Below are 24339 nucleotides of genomic sequence, written 5' to 3' on the forward strand. Positions count from 1 at the left end.
TTGCTGCCTCTGTCTGTTGGCAACAGAAAAGAAGTCGAAGCTACTTCTGAGTTAGTGAGCTTGCACAGACTGGGCCAACGTACTGCAGAGGCAATGCCAACGGATGTTGTGCTAGAAATAAATTGGACTCTATAGCTTGAATAGATGCCAAAGAGCAAGTTTGATCTCCAAAACAGCAGCTAACAGACCATGAAGAGAAGTTGGCAGGAAAATGCAGTGATCAGCTGTCAAGACCTGCGACACGTCCTGCAGATGAAGAGCTCGGGGCTGGATAACGCATTCTTGTACCTTGTACAAGCTGCAAATGAACAACTGCACCTCTTTTAAATTCACTTGTGGGCCTGGAAAGAGTCAAACACAGGATACAGCATTCAAACCAGCAAAGGTGGGCTGGATTTCTCCCAGTATTTTTATATCATACATAAGACTTAATTAAATAGAGAGCAGAACCAGAGAGGAGGCCAAGTTCAGCTGTTGCCTGAGCATTTGCTATGCACCTAATGCTAATGGAGCTGTGCACGTCAGTGCCAGCGAGCAATGCAACCCATAGTATTACATAGGATTATCTCTTAGGATGCCTTAGAAGCAAATCAGAGTTCAGAAATTCGTAGTCCCACCCCCCTTAGATGTTAAGGAATAATGTTATTCACAGCTGACATTATTTGTCATACTACTTCTGTCCTTATTCAGACTAGGGCTGGCTAAGGCTCTGTCACCAAAACAGGATAAAAGAACTTATCAACACCAATTGGATGTAGATAAGCAGACACTCCTTCATTAACGGCCGGGTGTGCAGGGAAATCGTGTCACCAACAATGCACACCTGAGTTGCGTAACATGCTGATTATATGAGATACAATCATACATATTAATCAAGTGCTCATACATAAACATATTTTCCCCATAACTCGTTATCATATTTATGCCTTTTTCCGATCCTGCGCACTAAAGCTCTAAAATGAGTCTGGGGTGTAATTAGAGTCGATGGTCCATGAGTCGGTGGTCGCGATCTCCCCCTGCCGGAATTACCTTTTACCTAGTTTCTTCATAATTTGGCAGACATATGCTGGTTGTTACAGTTCATTGTCTCTAATTTCTATTAATTCTACTTAAGCTTCTGTTTTTGACATGCATAGACAATAATGTATTATTTCAAGGTTAACAATTATTGAACTATGTGGCCCTATGCAGTCTTGGTCTAGGACTTTACAGATGATCTCATAGCAGCACAATGTTTCTACAGTTACTAAAAACAATACACAATTACTTTACAACTATTATAAAACCAATATTCTTATAAAATTCTATTTGGTTATTCAACTTCATATCATAAACCCTAAAATCATCAACTTAAATCAATAACAAATCAGTAACAATCAGTAACAACTCCCCCCTTTGAAAGTTTTGAAAATCATTTCAATACTTTCACATCAAAGTTTATCATGTCTCTGTCTCACTGTATGCTGGTGGTGGAAGTCTGGGGATTTCTCTCATACTCATACAATTGAATGCAATTTTGCTACTAATTTGTTTCTTTAAGCATGAGTACACCAACATTATCATTAAGAAAACAATCAGCAACATAAATATTGTGTCTATTAGTGATCTTATCCATGAACTTAAATTCCACCCTAGTCCACTAAAAATTTTGCCTAACCAATCTTCTGACATATGTTCTTGGACTTTTTCAGTGTCTTCTTCAATTTTTCCTAACAGATCTAGATCATGTTCTATGTCTTGGGTTACATTTGGAATATGTATGCAGCAATGGTCCACTCTGCCTTTGAGGTATCCACACACTCCATGTTCTTTAAGCAAAAGCATATCAAGTGCCATCCTATTCTGTAAAGTCATCCTTGATGTTGCCTGCAATTGTATGTTTAATTCTTTAAATCCTTTCTTTGTGACATTTGCCAATTTTTCTACTTGTCCTGTCAACTGATACAACACTCTCTATTTGTGTAAGAAGCTATGGGATTCAAAAGAGATTCCAAAGCTCAGCCAATTTTGACTCCTGTTGATGGTTCATTCCATGTGTCATCTGTTTCTGACTTCTTTGTTCACTGTAATTTCAAATTTTCTAAAGATCCTTTAAATGGAGACTTTTTCCAAACTGGACACAACGTTGGCATACCTAAAGTAATTTGTTTTACTTTTCCATCTAAGGGCAAATGCGTTGTCCAGGTTCCGTCACTCATTGCCCAAACCAAATGTCCTGGGCTCTGAATTGTGGATTATCTACAGGTGAATAATGTTCCTTTTCTGGGTGTAAATGTTTTAGTCAAATTGAGACTATTTTTAAGACCTCGGCAAAAACATCCAAATTTTAAAGCAGCAGCCAAAGGAGGAATTCTTTGAATTACTAAATCTGCATTGCTGCAATCATATACCTTTTCACATTTCCACCAAGATACTACATTTTCTTTTTCTCTTAGTGAGCTTCCTTTGTCATTTACTGAGGGTAAAACTGCAAAAACTTTCCCATCCCAAGTGAAACACCAAGGAGTTCTAGCCATGTACTGAAACTGAGAAAATACAGACATAGACCATATAGAGTTCCACTGCTCCTCTTCCTTTTGTGTAATCTGACTAGTTTTGTTACATTTCCATTCCATAATGCTTCTGCTGACATTGTTCTTAATTTGTTCGTCATACGAACACCATCCTAGTTGGGGATTTGGACCTCCAGGAAGGAGAACCCGAGCTAATGCCCTAGGTTGGGATCCTTTTATAAAGTCATAATTTAACAATTTCTTACAATCTATCTCTGTGCCCATTGATTTCCATTGTTTTCTGATGAGCTTCACTTGTTCATACCATTCAACAACAGGTTTTTTTTCACAATAAGTAGTCTCATTTCTATGTTCTAGATTAGTTAAATTCATAGTTAAGATTCCCCATGGCACAGATTCACCTACTGCTCTTGGTATCGGTAAACAAGCAGTAATCTGTGTGACATTCTGCAAATTGGCAAATCCCTTAATCAATCCTAACATCAAATTTTCTACAGGTATCTCTTTGGGGATAGTGATTAACTGTCCTGTTTCTATTTGTCTTTTATTTCTTATTCTCACTTTTGGCATCTTTCTGCAATTTTCAGTTTCATTTTGTCCTTCAGCCATTGCATCAAACCAAGATCCCACCAGCATCAGCTTCCAACCTAGTACGAAAAGAATAATCAAAAACTGGTATGAAAAACTAGACATGTTTCAAAGTCAGCTTTAAGGTCTCTGGATCTCTGTTGACAATTTTCCGTGAAGGGGAAGCCTTCTTCACTCGGGTGTAGTGTATCCATGCATCTGATTCCACAATCTTGATAGCTGTAAAAGTTGTTAGAAGTATTTGGAAGGGTCCTTTCCAGCATTCTTGTAAGGGTTCAGAAGTCCACATCTTCACGTAAACGTAGTCTCCAGGTTGAAAATCATGCACTGGATTCTCCAAAGACAGAGGTCTGTTCCACAGTATCGCATTTCGAATTACAGTCAGGGGTTTTCCTAAAGAAAGCAAATAGTTATATACATCTTGTTTTCCTTTCACATGCATATTTGGATTTGGTTCAGGAGATTCATATGGTTTCCTGTATAGTAATTCATAAGGACTGACTGAGGTACCACTTTTTGGTTGTACCCTAATTCGCAACAATGCTAATGGAAGTGCCTGAGGCCATTTTAAATTAGTTTCTTGACATATTTTGCTAATTTGCCTTTTCAGAGTCTGATTCATTCTTTCTACTTTTCCGCTAGACTGTGGCCTCCAGGATGTATGTAAATCCCAAGTAATGCCCAGAATTTTACAAATACTTTGTACTACTTCAGCAACAAAGTGTGGGCCTCTGTCTGAAGAAATTCCAATGGGGACTCCAAATCTTGGAATTATTTCTTGTAGTAACCATTTTACTACTTCTTTTGCCTGAGTGGTACAACAGGGAAAGGCTTCTGGCCATCCTGTAAAGGTACCAACCCCCACCAGAATGTATCGATATTCATTTTGTCTGGGTAGGTCTGAAAAATCTACTTGCCAATAATCTCCTGGTACTGTTGCAGATTTGAGTGTACCCATTTGGACTCTCTTCTTTAATACTGGATTATTTTTCAAACATAATTCACATTTTGCAGTTATTATTTTGGCCCATCCTAACATTTTGACTGATACTACTTGTCTTTTATTAAAAGGGTTACCAAAGCCTCTATGCCCCAATGACATTCCTGATGTTTTACCTGAATTATTTCTTAGTTAAAAGAGGTGGTACTATTATTTGTCTATTAGACGTCACCCACCATGCAGCTAACCTTTTTTTGGCTTTCAATAATTTTCCTAATTTAACATCTTTTTCTGAATATTTAGGTTTCTCCCTTGAGAGAATTACTGTCTTGGTTAGAATCAATGCCATTCGTAATGTTACTTCTTTCGCTGTTTTTCTGGTAGCCCTATCTGTTGTATTCTTAACCTGAAGTGGTTTACAGTGCATGATTGCTACCTGAGTTGGTTTCTGAACTGCTTGCAATAATTGCAAAATTTCCTCCTGATGTTTAATATTTGCTCCCTGGGAGGACAATAATCCTCTTTCTTTCCATAAAACTCTATGGACATGTACTACCCCAAAAGCATACTTCAAGTCAGTCCAGATATTTACTTTCTTCTTTTCATTTAATTCAAGAACTTGGGTTAAAGCAACGAGTTCTGCCTTTTGAGCTGAAGTGGTGCTAGACAACGCATTTGACTTTATGATTTAGTTGTCTGTTGTTACCGCATATCCAGAGTATTGAACTCCATGTTCCACAAAGCTGCTGCCGTCTGTATATAACTCCTAGTCGGGATCTTCCAATGGTGTGTCCTTCAAATCCTCTCGACTGGAGTACACATGTTCAATGGTAGTCAGGCAGTCATGCTCCAGCTGCCCTTCTTCCTGTTGTAAAACTTAGAAAAACTGCAGGGTTTATCAGGTTAGTTTTTTTTTTAAACCACATCATCTTGTTCAGTCAGGACCACCTGGTACTTTATCATTCTACTTGGGGACAACTAATGTCCCCCTTTTTGTTCTAAACCAGTTATCACCATGTGTGGGACATATATTGTTATTGTTCTTCCCAAAGTCAATTTCTGGGGCCTCTTGAATAAGCATTACTGTAACAGCAACTTCTCAAAGGCAAGTAGGCTATGCTTTATTCACAGTATCCAGCTGTTTGGAAAAGTATCCAACTGGTCTCTTCCAGCTTCCCATTCTCTGTGTCAGCACACCTAGTGCAAGATGTTGTCCTTTATAAACTAACAACTGGAAATCTTTGGTTAAATCTGGAAGTCCCAGGGCAGGTGCAGACATTAGAGCTCATTTTAAATCTTTAAAGGTCTGTTGCTGATGTGGGCCCCATACAAAGGGAAAGTTCTTTTGAGTTTCATACAATGGCTTACTTATTAGATCGTAATTCATTATCCGAAGGCGACACCACCCAGCCATTCCTAGAAAGGCCCTTAGTTTATGAACATTTTTCGGCTCTGGTATGCCACAAATGGCTTCCTTACAGTCTGTTCCCAATTGCCACTGTCCTTTTGAAATCTTAAAGCCCAGATATATTACAGTCCGGCTTGCTGTTTGGGCTTTATTTTTGGATATCCTGTACCCATTTAGTCCAAGAAAATTTAAAAGTTCTATTGTTACCTTTATGCAGGTGGATCTTTCTTCTGCAGCAATTAGTGCATCATCCACAGATTGCAAAAGTAAGTGTCCAGGCTTTGGCTGTGAATCATCCTGTTTCTATACTTCAAGTTCCTTTGCCAGATGATTTCCAAAAATGGTCAGGCTGTATTTTTTTAATCCTTGGGGTAGTCTTGTCCATGTCAATTGCATTTTTTTTTTTTCATCCAGTTTGTGGATTTTTCTACTCAAAGGCAAACAATTTTCTGCTTCCTTTCTCCAGAGGTATGCAAAGAAAGCATTCTTTGAATCAAGCACTGTAAACCACTCATGGGTCTCTTTTAATGCTGCCAACAATATATATAGATTTGTCACTACAGAATAAATGTCCTTAACTATCTCATTCACTGCTCTTAAATCTTGTTACTAACCTATATTCACCTGAAGGTTTCCTAACCGGTAAAACTGCAGTATTATATTTAGATTCACATTCCTCAAGGATTTTATATTCCAAAAACTTGTCAATCATTTTTTAATTCTCCATCTAACTTCTGGTTTAATCGGGTACTGTTTAATCCTTACTGGTCTTGCACCCTCCTTCAATTGTATTTTCACAGGTAGTACTAATTTTGATTTGCCAGGTTTGTCTGTTTCCCATACTATAGGGATTACTGCTAGATCTACTTGCTGTGGAATTTCTTGTTCTTTTATTCTTTCTTGTATCATTAGGATTTCTCCTGTCTTTGACTCAGGTATTTTTAGGAAGAGTTCCCCTTCCTCAAAAACAATTTGTGCATTTAATTTGGACAACAAATCCCTTCTTAACAAGGGTATAGGACATTCTGGTACATACAAGAATTTACGTGTAATTATTTTGTTCCCAGATTTTAAATACAGGGGTTGTAGGAATGGACTGTTTTTCTTCTTTCCCTGTTGCTCCCCTTATATTTGTTGTTTTCATTCCCAATTTTCTTTTACAGTTATTGAATATTGAAAATGTTGCTCCTATATCTACTAAAAATTTAACCTCTTTTTCTTCCAGCTTAATTACAACCAGAGATTGAGCTGAGTTCCCCTCCAGTCCCCTTCATTCATCTAGGATCATTACTCCTGCTACGTCTTGCTGACTGCCCCTCATTTTTCAACATTCTCGTTTCCAATGACCTTCTTCTTTACAATAAGCACACTGATTTATTCCTAGGAGTGCATTAAAATCTCGGTTCCCAGAATTCACAAATCCTCCTCTACAGTTCCAGTGGCAGGCCACTTTTCCTGATCTTCCAAAACATATAAAGGCCACCAATAATTACAATACTCTTATCCTTTGATTTTTATATAAGTCATCATGTATTTCTCCCCAGTGTGTTAACAGACATCCTAATGGGGAAATCTTCGGTACCTTTTCATCAAAAACCAAATTACCAACACTCTTACTCTCAAACAAATGTGTTAGTTTAGATGTCATTTCAAAATATTTTAAAATTCACACACACGCAATCACTCAATCTTTCGCTTCGTTCTTCTCTGGCTGCACCCCTCGCAGGATAACAGAACCGCGGATCCTAACTCCGCACTTGCTTCGTACTTATTTGTACGTCTCAAACTCACACAGACACAAACACCAATTTTAAATACCAGAATACAGATACCAGATACAGATGAAATACCAGAATGCAGATGAAAAACTCTATAGCATATAGGTTTTTCCAGATACCAGATTTGTCCAACCCTGCAATAGCTTTCGCTTATGTCTTACGGTCAGACGCCTAGGCTTCAGATTCCAGACCTGATTCCACAGACCAGATACTAAAGCAGATAGGATCCTTTTAATGCAACCCTGCGCAGCTTTCACCACGTCTGACGGGCAGACTTCTCAGACCAGACCAGAAGAGAAGTGTCTTACCAACTCCAGGGAATGTCGCGAAGAGCCTTTTGGATTGGGGATCGATGGGTATCCCCGAGAATTCCTCAGTGCCGGCTGGAACCGATCAGGTCCCTGACTCCTCCGGTCTCTCTCAGCGAGGTCCCATCTGGGTCACCAGAAACTGTCACCAAAACGGGATAAAAGAACTTATCGACACCAATTGGATGTAGATAAGCAGACACTCCTTCATTAACGGCCGGGTGTGCAGGGAAATCGTGTCACCAACAACGCACACCTGAGTTGCGTAACATGCTGATTATATGAGATACAATCATACATATTAATCAAGTGCTCATACATAAACATATTTTCCCCATAACTCGTTATCATATTTACGCCTTTTTCCGATCCTGCGCACTAAAGCTCTAAAATGAGTCTGGGGTGTAATTAGAGTCGATGGTCCATGAGTCGGTGGTCGCGATCTCCCCCTGCCGGAATTACCTTTTACCTAGTTTCTTCATAATTTGGCAGACATATGCTGGTTGTTACAGTTCATTGTCTCTAATTTCTATTAATTCTACTTAAGCTTCTGTTTTTGACATGCATAGACAATAATGTATGATTTCAAGGTTAACAATTATTGAACTATGTGGCCCTATGCAGTCTTGGTCTAGGACTTTACAGATGATCTCATAGCAGCACAATGTTTCTACAGTTACTAAAAACAATACACAATTACTTTACAACTATTATAAAACCAATATTCTTATAAAATTCTATTTGGTTATTCAACTTCATATCATAAACCCTAAAATCATCAACTTAAATTGATAACAAATCAATAACAATCAGTAACAGCTCCGCTGTGACGTGAGACATTCGACTGATGTTAGCCCTGTTCAAAGCCAGTGCCTGAAGGGCAGGAGTGGAGACATTACTGGAGAGCAGGTACCACAAAGGGGTCAGGGTTTAACTTCTCTAGGCTCTGCCATGTCTCCAGTAGAGACTTTCATAGCAGGCTGGAACATGATTGCCAGCAACAGGCTTGTCCAGCCTGGACCCTTTCATTGAAGAATGGATATTGGATACTTTTTGAGGCTTACCGGTATTGTGCTGGATATCACTGCTGTGGTCTTTCTGTTGCAGCACAATGGAACAGCTGTTTTCCCCTTGGGATCTAAATAAAAGGATCTTAAGGCCTTTCCTAGAGGCCACCTGACACTTGGTCAGAAGGGCCATTACTAGACTGTGCCAGGGCAAGTAACATTAATGCTACAATCTGCTGTCTCCTTCATAATAAGCAGTGTAAGAGCTGCAGACACTCGGGAGTAACCAGGCTTTCTACTTTGTGATCAGGTTGGTTCATTATTTCTGCTCCAGTAAATCCCACCTAAAACTCTTCAGGATTCACTAAGGTTAGATGAGACACAACATGCAAGTATGCTTGCTGGTTTAATATCACCTCACCATCATGCTTTGTCCTAACTGCTAAAACCAAATATTTTGCACTGAGAAAGTTGTTGGCTGAAATAATCACAGGTTTCCACAGCTGCGATGCCTTTGCCCATGGCAGGATGCTGATGTGTCAGGGTCTCTCTGTGTTGTGCAGCATGTCCCAGAGAGACTGCAGCCATACCTAATGCCACTGCTGAGATGTAAGAATGTAGACGTCCCATCATGAGACAGCTGAGGGCAGGGGATCCAGCATCTGAAGTTGGGGCACTCCACAAGGATCATAAAAAATCAGAGGTGAATAGAGAGCCTGCCAGCTGTGCCCTTCACCGATTCCTCAGCATTGTCATATAATTCTCCCTAATAGCCCTGAACAAATTCACAGAGACTTGACCAAAGTCTTTTATTTTGCCTGGGCTGTGCTAAGCACAAGGTGGTTCCTTCCATCTCCTTCTCTTTCCCAAGACAAACATTTCTGCCTTCTTTACAGGCAGGTGTGGTAAAAAGCCACCTCCAGTGCTGAGCCAGCAAAGCAAGGTGTTCTTTGCCTTATCATCACTGTTTGCCCAAGCTCCTCGCCCTCCACACTGCCTCTCCGAGCAAGGAGAGACACAGGTTCTTGAACTGTGTAGAGCACGAAGGTCGTTTCCTGACCCAGGCTGAGGTCTAATTAGTGGAGTTACGAGCTGCAGTGCCTGTGAGAAGAATTAGTGAGGCTCTGAGCTGGCACAGGGCTGTGGGCTTAGATCAATGAGGAAGAGGGGATTTGAGCTTCAGAGTAGCTACATCAGCCTGAGCCCTTCCATCAGTTTGTTCTACGTGCACGGCTGCATCTGGGTACTGCTGGAGGCCTCCAAGTCAACAGTGGTGTCAGGGTATCCATAGAGGTTATTGAACATCAGGCTTTGCTGTTTATTTTGTGGAAACTTTGCCTGGCACATGGGAAGGGACATCCAGAGAAAGATCTGAGGAAGATCCTCAGGACTTCTGGGCACCCAGTAAAGCAGTCAGGGCAGTGGCTCCATCAGGACTGCTGGACACCAGTGAGACCTGGACCTGGTCATTCTGGGGCAAGTTGAGGCTGCAGTGTATGTCCACCCAAGTCCTGCATGTCCACAGCACAGTCTTAGGAAGCCAAGAGAGAAATACTGTTTATACAGACTAATGGAAACCATGGGAACAGACTGGGATCTGACTATACAAGATCTCAAAAAATAATTGTAAATGGGAAGCCATCCTCAGTTCCATCCTTTTTACTAGTGTTGGTCCCCCAAGGACCTGTTCTTAGCAAAGCACTATTCGATACTAGCTCAAGCTCTTTGGTTTATCAAAGAGGAAGGTTAAAAAAAGGATATGATCCTCATTTTAAATATCTGAGGAAATAATATCTCTCACCAAACTCTTTACAGTATCAGAGAAAAATAGAGAAGCAACAAGCCTGGGAGGTCATTTCCAGTCTAAATTTATCTTGCTTAAAGGAGCACATTTTTAAACAGGGAACAGGTGAAGTGTGCAAGGGCTTAGGCTGTGCTGGCAGCCTCTGGTTTGAGCTTTGCACAGCTGGAGTTACTTGTTACTGCAGACTCTGGGACACAGGGGATAGTGCCAGGAAGAGACTGGGACAGCTGGTGTGGAGAAGGGTACACTGGAGATGTGGGAATAGGAAGGCTCAGGTGCAGGATGATAAGGGGTTTCAGTCTTGGTTTGGGAATGGAGAGAGAGTACAGTTCTATATCTAAGCATGGACAGGATCAGGCCTTTGTCTTCTAACCTGGTCTTTTTGCCCATGGAAGCATTGTAAAAGATGCTTCCCCACTGGGACAGACATGTAAGTCTCCAGCACCAGGCATTTCTACTTCACTTCATTGTAATTTTTTAGCCAAGTTGCAAGTGCACAACTTTCCAAATTAACTTTACAGACCAGCAGTCAGATTGAAATGAGTCATATTTTAAAATCAGATAGTCTAAATGAGAACTTTAAATTTTTCTAGCCTAGTAAATACTAATGTGCAAAGTCTGTACCTAATGTTACCTCATAACCAGCTCTTGTTTCTTTCCAGCTCTGGGACCGTCCTTTAAGTGTTATTCTGTCTTGCCTGATTAGAGATGTGCACTGAGTGTTTTCACAGAAGCATAATTCATCCTCCCTAGTTTTCTCCTGCAGTTTCTAAGCAAAAGCCAGGCTAAAGGACAGAGTGAAAAAGCAGCCTTCTGCCTGTGCTGCTTAAAGACCAGCCATGTAGCAGGAAAAGGGAGTTCCGTCCCTCCATCCTGTGGCAGTCTGTCTTAAGAATAAACTTATGAGCATCTACTGAGACATGACTGTGGGCTTCATATATCCCTGGTAACTCAGCCGCAGTAATTCTGACAATCAGCACATACATTCCACCTCACCACCCCGCAAGTAATGTCTTTTACCTCTACATAGCTGCCGTCTTTTGCCACTGCTGGCTGCTTCCAGGAATGTGTTTTCTGTTCTGCTCCCAAACCCCATAGCGCATTGCTCTGCTGCAGCACTCTGGGATCTCTTGCAGAAAGCAGTGGGATCCAGTGGCCTGGTGCAAACCAAATCATTCCCCTGATTTCCCTTGCCAGGTCTTATTTATCCACCAGTGTTTGTGAGATAGACCTTACTATGTTTTAAGCGTTGTCAGCAGCTGGCAGGAAACACTGGCGATCAGAGCAATCCTCACAGCTCAGTTTGCAGCAGGCTCTTTGGATTCCTGCCTTTAAGTCATGCAGTGACTTCAGAGCAAGTGTAACAGGGCATCTGAAAAGGAAAAAGTTGAAATCCAGCAGATGTTTCTTGCTGATCTCTTCCTGAAGCAGCAAGCTGCTGGACCTAAGCCAGCACTGCAGACCTGGGAAAACCAGCAATGTGTGTGTGGACTTGGGGATGTCCAAGGCTGCCTTTCTTCCATGGGGAACATCCTGCAGCTGCAGAGCCCTTTCCTGTGAACTGACTCTCTGTGTTCATTCTGGGATGTGTCATTCTGAAATGCACCCTTGGCCTCTGCTTCCTTGCCCAGCAAGATTTTACATGCTATCTGGACAGCAGCAAGAGCTTCCCTCCCTGCCCTTAGCAGTTCTAGAATGACAATGAAATCTGCACGTGGATGACTGAAAGGCAGATGGAGAGGCTGTCTGTGGATGAGAAGTAACTGTCCCTTCTGCAAGGTATAATAAGCAGCTACCTAAATGTTTGCTAGTACGAGGGTGGAGTTTTGCAGATGGGCTGAAGAAGAAAGCAAGCAGAGCTGGCGGATGCCGTGAGCCACCTCAGCACAGAGGCATCTCTGGGATGTGCAGCCACTCAGAAGCACAGACTGATGGGATGTATGACCCTCCTCGAGGCTAGAGGCAAGACATCAACAATGTTGGCATGTTTGTGAGAGGTTTTAATCATAATTGCTGCACATTTTAATATGCACATGACACAGTGTGAGGACTTTTTTCATGCTTCATACATATATTTAACTATATTGGTGGAGAGGAGGGAAATCTTGGTATTCTGAATTAATTAAATATGTGTGGATATATTGGTTTTCATAAGGCAGGGACCTGAACATGTACAAGACTCAAAAGCATGAATGAAGGGCACACGCAAAAAGGGAATGAACACATCAGATTAATTGGTGTGCATTTAAAAATAGTAACTGTACGTAATGCTGTGCAAAGCTAAAATCTATTTTAAACTGTTTATATAGAACGGAAGTGTATGTTCTCAAGGTCTCCAGTTTGTCTGTGTGGGTTGGTCAAAAAAGTTGCGACATGCTGAGAAAGGCATTTGCGCCTTGTTTTTAGCAAAAGTCACAGCCAACAAAATGGATTTAAAAGAGGAGAGATTGCAAAATACTTAGAGGTCACAAGGCAATCTTTGCCCATGCTCTTCAGGAGGTGCATATGCCTTACCAACCTTTGAGGAACTGCATCTCTGAGCTTCTGACTGCCTCCCTCTCTGTCATTCTTCATGAGCCTTTTTCTCGAGCCCTCTCTTTTTTTGTCTCTCAGAGGATGTGGGTAGCACAGGGAGGCTGGCAATATGGTGGACATCACCTGAGGTTGTCCTTGTTCTGGAGGATGTCACCCATCAGGTGTCCCTGAAACAAAGAGACTGTTCAGAAAGGCAGCAGACAAACCAGGAAAAGATGCTGCATTGCTGCTAAGGGGCTGACCCTTCAAAGCTAATGTGGAAATAGAAGGGTATCGCAAACCCGAGTTGCCCTGCCAAGAGAGCTGCATTGCTGTGTCAGCTTCCTTCCAAAACAGAGCACGGTCTTTGGCTTTCCTTCTCATTTTGGTTGCTCGTCTTTTTTCTTCCTCTTCTTTTTGCATTTTTAAACCTTGTGGATCAGCACAGTGTGCACTACAAAATACCTAGTTCTACAACACAACACAAAAAGAGGCATACCGTCACATGCCTTAAAATCCTTTTTTCTGCAGTATTGTGATTTCGTATCATCTCTTACCAGTGCAGAGCTAAGAATCTATTGAATCTGTGAACCAAATATGTGATTTAAGATCTCACTCTTTTTTGTATTTGCCACAACAGCCAGACTGGGCAAGCCCATGAGGTGCCAACATCCCAGCTATGGAAAAGTAGCACACAGCAATCAGGGTCAAAGGAGGGAGGGAGTTAATGTAGTGTCAGGGAGGCCTGAACTGGATGTATGAGAGCTGGAGCTGTGGTTGTGAAAAGTGCCCTTACAGGGAAAAGAATGGTATGCTAGCATGGGGGAAGGAAGAGGTAAACATCCATAAGGCAGAGAAGGGTAAATGAGCAAAAGCTACCTTGTCAGGTCCCTGAAATAGGTAAAGTACTGCTGCATGATGTTTTATATCAAACAATACTAACTGCAGAGGATTCCAGCCTGTTTGGGGTTATGCCTGCAACCATGTCATCCCGCCCCTGAAATTCAGCAATACTGACTCTGATCTACCATCACATCAGATCTGAATATCCTTTCAAAGTCTGTGCCTTACAGCCTTCGACTGCAGAGCCAATCTCTGCTGTTCTGCGTTCTTGTCAATGTTGGTCTGCAGCCACAAAATTTAGTGAGAAGGTCTCTGTCACTGGCCGGCCCAGGGCATGTCCCCTTCCCTTTCCTTCACTTGTTCAGACATGCCGAGGGGTCATGGTGGGGCACCGAATAAAATCACTCAATAGGGAGGCACACGATACCAGCATGTGTACTCACCGTGAGTGAGTAGCAAAGGGCAGCGCTGGGACACAAGCCAGCGTTTAGCTAGCGAGATGATACTTGATTGATGTGACACTGGATCAATAGCAAGCACACAAGAAAACAAGCAGGAAAAAGATACAAGCAATAAGTGTGGTAGGGAACAGCAGTGGGAGGACCTGGCAGGCGCACACGAGTTGATTCAGACGGGACATGCAGCCACACCTATGCTGTTGTGGGCAAACTTGCCCTGCACCTCAGAACGATTGCTTTCAAAATGGGTTTAATAACACATGTCAGAATGTCAGCTGGATCATAGCAGGGAATCGTGCTGGGGACACCAGTCACACTAAGGTGAGAGAGCTCAAACTGACTTGCAACAGAATTCAAGTGTCAACAAGTTACTGTTGAGCAGAACAGGCATTTTGATTTAATGACAGAAACTGCACCTCTGAGCAGGCACAGAAACTGATGGGGGGCTGGAATCCCCCATCAGAGGGGAAATAAGCATGAGAATAACAAACAATCAAGACTGTTTCAAAAAAACTAACAAATAATCCTGCCTTACAGCATTGCTCCTTCCAGTTTCCTTTGCTCCTTTCCTCCAGAGTAGACCAGCATTTTGCTTTTTCTGATCATGTTCACCACATTCATGCTTGGCCTTAAATTAGAGCCTTGTTTCTTATCGTGAGAAGATAATAAAGTCTTTTTTTAAAAATCTGGAGTATTCTTAGGGGCTCCATAAGAGCTAAAACGCCTTACCCATACCCATATGGAGCTGTGTTTTCTATGTGTATGATGCAGCTACAGATTTCAGTGAATCGTAACCACTGAAACATTTTTGTAAGGCTAGGTTTGGGGATAATAAACTCCTTGCATTTGGTCTACCCTTAACTACAGAGAGGTATTCTTGATTTTCACTCTATTTTAATGCAGAATACTCGGTAATATCTGTGGGGTTTATGAGTTGTTTTTAAATTAGAAAACAACAATTAAACAAGCAGCACGCAGAAAAACACTTCAATATATTTCCAGCAATTTTAAAATACAACATTTCAGTCTAAACCTTGCATTTATTTTTCATTTTAACTTCTATTTATACTTTCATTCATATACTCTGGCTTGCTTCACCTCATACAGGAGCAACACAAAGCAGAGGAAGTCCGTAAGCCAGATAAACTGCAGTTACGACAGGTTCATTTTGTCAGAGCTATGCCAAGCATCCAGCACACAGACCAGCTCACCATACCCACCCTGTGTGTCTCTGCTAACCTGCACACGTGCATGGAAATATTCCCTTTGGTGTGATAAATAAGTTTCACGCAGTGAATAAATTTTGAAAAATTATTTAGAGTGAATGAGAAATTTTTCCTTATTATCTTCATAGTAAAAATCTCAGCTATGGGGACTCTATTCTTCTTTCACACTGGGTTTTTCCTAATAGTCTCTTTGGAAGCATCTAAATTCCAGAGCCATGATTTGGGCAATACAGGGAACAATGCTGTGATCAGGATCTACAGAACAAAGGGACAAAAGACAGAGCAGACAGAGGGAAGGCCACGGTCCCCTGTCCTGCAAGGAGACTGACCCTTCATTCTCCCGAAAGCAGGAAAAGGTTCAGAGACCAGCCAGAGCTCAGCGTGAGCTCAGAAGATCTGCCTTATTTGAAATTCTTGTCCAGCCAGGTGTGTAGCAGCGCTGTAGTATGGGGACACAACCCTTGAAAGCCATCTCCAGTTCCACATCTGAGGCCAGCAGTCCTCTTAAAACAGCACCAGCCAGGAAAGAAGCTACTTTTTCACTCGGCGGTCTTCAAAGTGAAACCTCACTCTGAAAGCCACCTGCTTGCAAGCACAGAACCCAAAATGCCCACCTCCCCACCACCCCACAAGCATACATGCATTTTCAGTGGTTTTTACAGTTGCTTATTTCCATAAAGTTCAGAACCTACACACAAGATCATTTTAATGCAGTGGGGATTCACTGTCCAGGTACAAGCATTTTCAGTACTGTCAGTTTAATGTGGAAGACATCACTGCAAACAGGAATGTTAGGAAAATAATTTTTTTAGAAAAATGTTAGAAATTTCGTTTTTGATCATAGGCTTATATTTGACTGTCTTAAATGTTGTCACATCCAGACCTACTTCCAGTGACTTAAGTGTCAGAAGGATGTTATACAGCTCCCCTGTAACTGCAATTATGCTCTGGGCATGACTCATGATGGCCCAAAACGTTCATTGTACTGCTTTAGGGATTTTTTTTTGTTGCTTTTTCCTCCCTCTTGGATCAGAAGGGAACATTACACTCATCTAGCCTGAGCCCCTATAAAATGCCAACCCAACACCTAGTAATTCCTCTAGTAAGCATATTGCATTTGTTTTGCCCCAGACACAGAACTGTTCAAGACTCCAGGCTTATTTTAAAGCTACAACAATGGCTCAAAGAGTGGCAGAATGTCATCTCTGAGCAGAGATGCTGCCTCTATTTCTCCTAACAGGTGTATAATCCGAGAAGGCAGACATTCAGCCTCCCTTTGGGATATATGAAGATGTCGACAGAACATAAAGTTCTCCTTTACCCTTCTTTACAGGGCCCGCCTACATCTCTACTCATGCAAGCTAATACTTTTCAAATCTCTTGCACTGTGAATACAGCCAGTAAACGCCTTCCTCTGCAGTCCTTAACGCCAAAACAAGATCTAGCGCTCTTTCAACTTGAAGTGAATTCTGCTTCTCATCTCAGGCCTTTTCCTTCTGCTTTTAATCCATTTAACCCTTCAAGCCTGTGCGTGGGCCTTATGCTTGAACTGCCACCCCGAACAGGATTTCACCCACTCCAGGATCCCTGCCCGGCCTCGCCTCCAGCCCCTTCCCCGCAGCCTCTCCAGAGCCATTTTCTGGATCCCACTGAGGAGGAACAGCAACTATTTTTAGGCTGCGTCTGTATGCTAAGCACAGAGGAATGTGGCGGAGAGCAGGGCTTGCCGGGAGGAGAGGAGATGGTCTGAGGGCAGGCGCCTACCGCAGTCCCGCCGGAGCTGCGGCGCAGCGCTGCCCGGCGCCAGGCACGGCAACAGCGGCGGGAGCTCACCGGGAATCTGCCGGCAGCTTCCAGGGCTCAGCTGGGCCCGCCACCCTCGGGGCCAAGCGGTCAGAGCCGGGCCGCGCGTCCTGCCTGTCCCTCTGCTACAGCCCAGTGACCTCTGGCCTCAGCGCTGGCCTGTCACCCGTTCCCGAGCTCCAGACCCCTCGCCGCGCCGGCCGTTAGCGGGACTCTGGCGGGCGCCCGCCGCGGAGCCAGCACAGCCGCCGCCGGGGCGCAGCAGGGTGCCCGGGTCTAGCCCTGCCTCCGCCCCACCGCCCCGAGGGCGGGCGGGCCCGCCAGCCCCGGCCACCCGGCTAGTGGGGAATCCCCGCAGGTCGCCATCGCCGCCAAGACCTGCGGCCGCCCGGGGTCTCCGGGCAGCGGGTGGGCAGCGGGTCGGGCAGCGCCCTCGCCGGAGCACGCGCCCCGCGCCCCGCCCCCCGCGGAGGTCAGCGCGGCGGCGGCAGCGGCAGCGGCGCCCCCTCTCCCCTCCCCCCCTCCCCGCCTTATGTAACGGACGGGCGCCGCCATTGGCCGGCGGGGCCGGATCGCGCGCCAGCAGGGCTGGGCCGCGCGGGCGCCGGGGCGGGGCCGCGCATGCGCAGTGCTGGTGTCCCCCCGTTTCCCCCCCCCCCCCCCCCCCCCCTGCCGTCCTCCTCCTCCTCCTCCTCCTCCTCTCGGGCAGGCGGCGGCGGCGGCGGCTGTTGCGGGGCCGCGCGGAGCCTTCTCCACCCGCTCGCCAGGGCCGCCCAGGCCGGACTCCCAGGCCGGGTGAGCGGCGGCGGCCCCTCGCGCGGCGCGGCGGGGCGGGGGTCGCGGGGCGTGGGGGAGCGGGCCCGGCTCCGGCGCGGCAGAGCAGGCCCGCCCCGGGGCGAAAGGGGCGGCCCGGCAGCGAGGCGCACTCCGTTCCCGGCCTGCCGCGAGCCGCCTCCCCGCCGCTGGGGCTCCGCAGCCGGGGCCTGCTTCCTTCCTCGGCCCCTTCCCGCGGGACACGTGGTGGGAATGGCCGGGCTGCGGCCGCCTCCCGCTCCGCGAGGCCCTCCCGGGGGCCGCGGCCTCTCTCTGCCCCTTCGCGCCTCAGGCCGGGCCCAGGCCGGGGGCCTCCTCTGGCCGCGGTGCCGGGCCGAGGGCGAGCTTGCTGCTTCGCCGGCCCAAGCCCCTCGCCGCCCCGACGGGGAAGCCAGGGTGCCTCAGGCTCCTGTTTGTGTCGGGAAGTGACAGCGGAAGCAGCTGTCGGTGTCCAGTTTTAGGACTTGAAACTCTCTGCTCAGGTTCTGGTTACTTACAAGGAAATGACCCTGTGTGAGGCATTAACGTATGGCAGGCTTCAGCCTCGCTGCCTGGTAATGCCCGTGCTGTTGCTATTGTGATTTGGCAGCATATTTTTCTGTAGTGTTAGGCTTCCTATGTGCTCACGCATTTTTATTTCAAAACAGCAGGTCGGTTTGCTGGACTCCTTGAGGGTGTGCCTGATAAGGAAAACAACACTTATCTGTGTTGTGCAACTGGAATACAGATTTAGTCTTGTGGATGAACTCATCGTTCTTTTAAACGAACTTTGGGATTATTTTTGTCACTTTCTTAGAGTACTATAGTCCAGATAATCTTAATTTTCCAGTTGACTATTCACTCCATGTGTTTCAACTGTATTAGTGTAATTTGAAGTACTTCAACTCTTGGATTTTTGGTCTTGGGCATCATATGGAGGTTGGTATTTTTGAGCAGATGTTTTTGTTCATGTTTTCTTGTTTGTAATTTAAGTAAAAGCAGCTATTGCCAAATACGTACAAGCTCAGTGTGGTTGGCTCATGCAATGTACTACTTAACAAGCTCTTACCAAGAGACTAAAATACAAAGTAATATGCAAAGACTATGAACATTATTTTTTCTTGCATCTGAGTATCTTCTATCAGGAGTCCCCTGACTTCCGAAGGGTTACTGTAATGCTAGTAAAACAGAACCAAAATAAAACCTACAGTTCCTTCTAGAGTATGTAAAGCTATTGGCAATATCTCTTCTTTCTGTTTTGTTGGTTTATTTTTAATGTTCTTGTTGAGCCATGCTGTACGTAAACAGGGTGAGGCCCTGTCTGGGATGTTTTGGAGTAACCAGAGCATACAGTGAAACAGAATGGTATTTTGTGTCTTACTAGCATTCAATGCTGTATCTTATGGAAACTGTCATGTATTTCTATAGGCTTGTTAATAGATAACTTGCGTTTTCTTGTTCGATTTTGTTAGCCATATGGACTTCTAATTTCTCCTACAGAGAAACTGATGGGGGAAGGGGAGGGAACACTGGAGATGTAGTATAATACTTCTGCAAAGGGTTACATGGTAGTGTTATATACCATGAAAGACCGGGACACTGACCTGAGAGGTGCCTCTCAGTCCGCAGGAGCTGTTTTGGCTCTCGGGACCGTCTTTTTGCTTGTTTCCAGAAATTCTTGCAATACTAGTGAACTTCCAGATGTTGTTGATGTTTCATAGAAGCTTCATTTTCATAATGATTTTAAGGGCTTTTCGTGCCTGTTTACTGGAGGACAGTGTTTGGATAGGCCTTTCTCCCTCTTGCAGTGGAAGGCTGTCTGTCCTTGTGGAAGGACTGCACGACAGACCCGTTGTAGCCGCACAGTGTCTCTCATCAGTACCAAACTTACAGCAAATGCCCGGGTTGCGCAGAGGGGCAATGACCAACCAGATAACCTCCTGGGAACATTAGGCTTTACTAGTTCTCCTGAAAACAATGGGCTTTGCTAGCTGTCCTGTGCTTGTGTAGTAAGCCTTGTGCTTCTGTGAGAGCTGCACAACTGGATCGTGCGTGGGCCATGAGGGATTGTGAGAAAGATAATAGCGGAAAGTGGGCTGCTGGGTTATATAACGATGCTCTGAAGCCTGCTGTGTTGGTGCGCCCAAATCCTGCCTGGCGTCTGCTCTGGGGGTGGGGTGCAAGCTGAATTGGGTGTTCGAGTGGGCTGCATGCAGGTGGAGAATTGCTGTTGTAAAATACGCTGTTTTGCTGCTCCCTAAAATGTGATTTTTGTGTCTTGTTTCATGGGGTGGACCTTCTAATGGCATATGGCAGTAGTGTTTGCTCCATTATGCTCCTGCGTTATATAGAGTAATAGCTTCTGATGCAGGCAGTTTTACTTCTTAAGTAATATGTATGTGTGTGAAGTTGGCTGAAAATCTAAAAGATTGGCCACTTGTAAAAATAGCCCTGAATAAAGAGGGGTGACCTGTTGTTCTTAGCATTCCCAACTCCAAAGCAGCTCACAAGCACGTGCACCAGAAGACAGTAATACAGGTTGGGTAATACTTTGATTTGCCTTTCTTGGAACCCGGTTTGAGTTTTAGAAATAAAGGTTGAGTCTTAAGCTTTACAAAAAAAAGGAACAACAAAACCCTCTAAATTTTACTGTACCTGTGAAAATAGAGAATAATTTTCTATTAACTGTAAAGGAAACTTTAATTACTCTGACTATTGAAAACACTTCAAAAGTAGACCTTGAAGCTTTGTAGAGGAAGAAACCTTAGAATGGCCTACTAGTTCTGGTGTGTATTATAAGAATGATACTAAAACCAGATAGTTTTTACATACTAAAGAGCTTGAACAGATGTTTGTTGTATCTGAGTTACGGGAGTTGTAGGCCTTACGGATGGAGTGCATGACTGTATTGTGCTCATGGTTATGGCTTTGGAGTCAGCTAGCAGCAGTAGCTTCTCACATTTTTAGACTAAATGTCTTCTTTTTGTTTGTAGATATGGCTCGTGGACAGCAGAAGATTCAGTCGCAGCAGAAAAATGCCAAAAAGCAAGCTGAGCAAAAAAAGAAACAAGGACATGATCAGAAGGCTGCAGCCAAGGCTGCCTTGATATATACCTGCACTGTTTGTAGGGTAAGAGGAACCGAAGACAAAATATTATTGTAGGCAGGTCTGTCTTCCAGCCTAGAGCAGAATTTTTAGAAGATTATATAGTGGAAACTAAAATACTTAAGTGGCTGTCTAGCTTGTTGCTGTAAGCATTTCCATCTGTTATGTGACTTGCTCACAGATAACTCAGCTGTACTGATAATTGAGATACGAGAAAATCTGAGAGGTCATGTACAGATCTGATTTACGTAATTACCTTGCCTTTTGGATTGCAGGGGTCTGCATGTGGTGTTAGTATGATGTATAAAATGTAAAAAGTAAGATCACTTCCTTTTTAATCTCCAAATGGAAACATCTTTTCTTTGTGATGGAATTGGCCCATCTTAGAATCAATGGTTATGGATGTTAATGTAGAGAGGAAAAGTAGTGGTGCCAAAAGCTTTACTGTAAGTTTGATACACAGTAACTTCTACTAGAATAAATTACTTGACAGGAGAACAGAAATGTGAGCACTAATCAGATTATACTTTCCTTTTGGCTGGTTTTCCTGAATGTGCTCGTTTAGGAACCGAAAGATAGACCTGCCATTTTCACTTAAATGGTCAATCCCAGAATAGATTTGTTGCTCTGTATGTCTTAAATAAGATTCCAAATTAAGAGCTGTTCACTTAAGTACTTACAACCAGCTCTTTTTGTGAAATCAGGCTGTAGCAGCAATCGCTTTGGGCAGTTGATGCCTGCAACTCTGTAGTAGTGGTCTGAGACAGACTGATTCTCTGCTTGGCACATGCTATGCAACATAACTCTTTGGCCTACTGATAAACAAAAGAAATAGCCTTCGTAAAGATTTGATCCTGAAAAGAATAAACGTTTATCTTTGAGGTGTTGAAAAAGAAAATGGTAAGGAGATAGGTTTTCCACCAAACCAGCGTGTGAAGCGCAAGATCTGCAGGGAGGTTTCTAGCAAGAATAAAGCCATTGATGAACATGCCAAAACAGTGTGATACTAGTGCTTAAAAGCACCTCTCTGAAAATCTGAGGTTAAATACTCCTCTTAAACATTGAGGAGAAAATTTGCTTCAGGAAAAAGAAAATAAAACATAGGGGGAACAGGTTTTTGTAGTATTATTTAACTCTTGTACTGTCCATAAAGTTAAATGTCTCTCTTTAATCAGACACAAATGCCGGATCCCAAGACCTTCAAACAGCACTTTGAAAGCAAGCATCCTAAGACTCCACTTCCTCCAGAATTGGCTGATGTTCAGGCGTAAAGTTGTCTACAGGTCATTACCTTAATTTTTAAATGATTGTCTGGGAAAGGTGTATTATGAATCAGGTTTTTTTTACCACCGCCAGCTGGGACTTAAAACTTGCTTTGTTTCCTTTACCATGAAGATTAACTATAGGTTAAAGTTGTACCCTTGAACTGTTACACAGGAGAAGCAAGCTAATACTTACATAGCTGAAATGGCTGTGGCGTTTCAGGAGGTTGTATTAGAAGGGATTAATGTTATTTCAAATGGTCATCCTTAGAGTTGTAGGAATACTTTTATTATTTAGTTCTTGCTTTGAAATGTTAGTTTCTCTTTGAACAATATACATAAAATAAATACAATCTGTCTGTTGCTACAAAATGTGTAATGAAAATAGTTGTTTAGTATATTAACAACAATTGAGCCGTTTTGTTCCCAAAGCTATGCAAGTGAATGCAGATTTTTCTGCATTCAAATATAAAACTTAACCTCTGTGTTATCTATAGAAGAGATTTCCCAATAGCCAGTTGTTAGGCTGTAACTGAAAGTGGTTATAATAAAAGGCTGAAATGAGGTAAAAAGCAGTATTATGGTATTTTATTCACACAGAGGTAAACAGCATTGTGTAATGGTTCAGCTTAACTGAGTTATTCTTGTTTTTTATAGGTGAAATCATGGCACCTATTGACTCTTCTACTGTCAGACCTTACATAACAAACCTGCAGCTGCTTTTCTAAAACTGTTGATCAGCAAAAATGAAGGGGCTACAGAAACATTCATATTTTTATGCTGTTCCCTCTTGGGCTTCATGCAAAGACAATTCTGTGTAAATGTACAGTTGTGCCCTATTTGGAAATCCTGAAAAATCAGTCCATACTTGTTATAAAAAATTTTTTACAATTGTAATTATATTGATGTTCATATTGTGTAAAATAACTCATTTAATAAAGTAGTACTTTGATTTTACAGTATCACAGATTAAATCCTTGTAGAAGTTCCGTTTCAACTTTCTGCATTATCTGCCTTATAAAATAATAAAAAAGACAAAGTGGAATTTTCCCCATCCTGCCAAAACATGAGCAGTATCATTCCACTGAAAGTAATGTACATTACAGTAAATTAATCTTAAGTGAAAAGGGAAGCTGCTCAGACTTACTGTTCAGTGTGCTGCCTGCTTGAGCCCATTCACTAGTGGTCAAGTTGTTGGCTCAAGGCACAGCAGACTCCCTAGAAGCTGCATGAGAATCGTGAGACTCCCTTCTACATTTCAGTCCTGTGTATTGGAGTCTTAATACTGCAAGCCATTTTGAATGGGATTCCTTTATTGTGAGGGATCATGTTCCTTGAAGTCATGTACCGGAGAGACTCTGGTTGTGCTTGTTATCCTTTATATATGATAGAAGGCTGAGGAAGCTGAGAGGTGGCAGGATTGAATGCTTCTGGGTATGCTGGCTTGAAAAAGGCTCGCAAATATTAGGTTAAAGCCACTCTGCTCTTAGTTGAAAATTTTATCTGCAAAGATGGTATTTTGAGCAGTCAACCACACATGTTCCCCCTCAAATGCATCTGGTTATTTCAGTAGCAACTCTTCAAGAAATATGCAAAATAGCCAGCCATTAAAACCTTTTTTCACAACCAACTTAAAATAAGCCTGTTGGAAAAGAGCCAAAGTAACTAAAATAATATGGTTACTTTAAGAAATCAGTTGTGATTAAAGTTGCATTGACAAGAAAAAGCTGGATAATAACTCTCTGGCCCAGAACATTTGAGCAGCTAAACATAATTACATTTAGAGTCTTCTGGGCTCAGTTCTAATCCCAGATGTACAGCACAAGTAGTGGAGAAACATCTGAATTGTGCTAGATGGTCTGCTATCAACCGTGGCTTTGGCATTTGGAGGGGGCTTATTTATGAACTTTAGTTCTGACCTTGCAGAAAGAAGCAATACTAGAATTGCTGTGATTTACTTACTAGAATTGTTAATTTACTGAGGTTACA

At 43.2% G+C, this 24339-nt stretch overlaps 1 protein-coding gene and 1 long non-coding RNA gene across 2 annotated transcripts; one reads left to right on the plus strand and one right to left on the minus strand.

The window, feature by feature from the left end:
- Positions 1-919: 919 nt before the first annotated feature.
- Positions 920-17456, minus strand: LOC141932754 (uncharacterized). The gene is made up of 4 exons (XR_012625912.1): positions 17221-17456; positions 12865-13048; positions 7536-7677; positions 920-3494 (listed from the first exon to the last, which is right to left on the minus strand). It is a non-coding gene; the product is annotated as an uncharacterized LOC141932754 (long non-coding RNA).
- A 411-nt stretch (positions 17457-17867) lies between these two features.
- ZNF706 (zinc finger protein 706) lies at positions 17868-23312 on the plus strand. Its single transcript, XM_074814619.1, has 4 exons — positions 17868-17985; positions 20976-21112; positions 22264-22371; positions 23008-23312. Exons 2-3 carry the CDS (start codon positions 20978-20980, stop codon positions 22357-22359), a joined length of 231 nt encoding a protein of 76 aa, XP_074670720.1. The 5' UTR covers positions 17868-17985; positions 20976-20977; the 3' UTR covers positions 22360-22371; positions 23008-23312.
- The last annotated feature ends 1027 nt before the right edge of the window (positions 23313-24339 follow it).

Source organism: Strix aluco, chromosome 1 (genome assembly GCF_031877795.1).
Source record: "Strix aluco isolate bStrAlu1 chromosome 1, bStrAlu1.hap1, whole genome shotgun sequence".
Taxonomy (NCBI): Eukaryota; Metazoa; Chordata; class Aves; order Strigiformes; family Strigidae; genus Strix; species Strix aluco.

Excerpts from the sequence above, each read along its gene's own strand:
- ZNF706 (XM_074814619.1), top strand. The coding sequence starts at position 20,978 with ATGGCTCGTGGACAGCAGAAGATTCAGTCGCAGCAGAAAAATGCCAAA. Across the intron at positions 21,113-22,263 it reads ATACCTGCACTGTTTGTAGG|ACACAAATGCCGGATCCCAA; the intron begins GTAAGAGGAACC and ends CTCTTTAATCAG.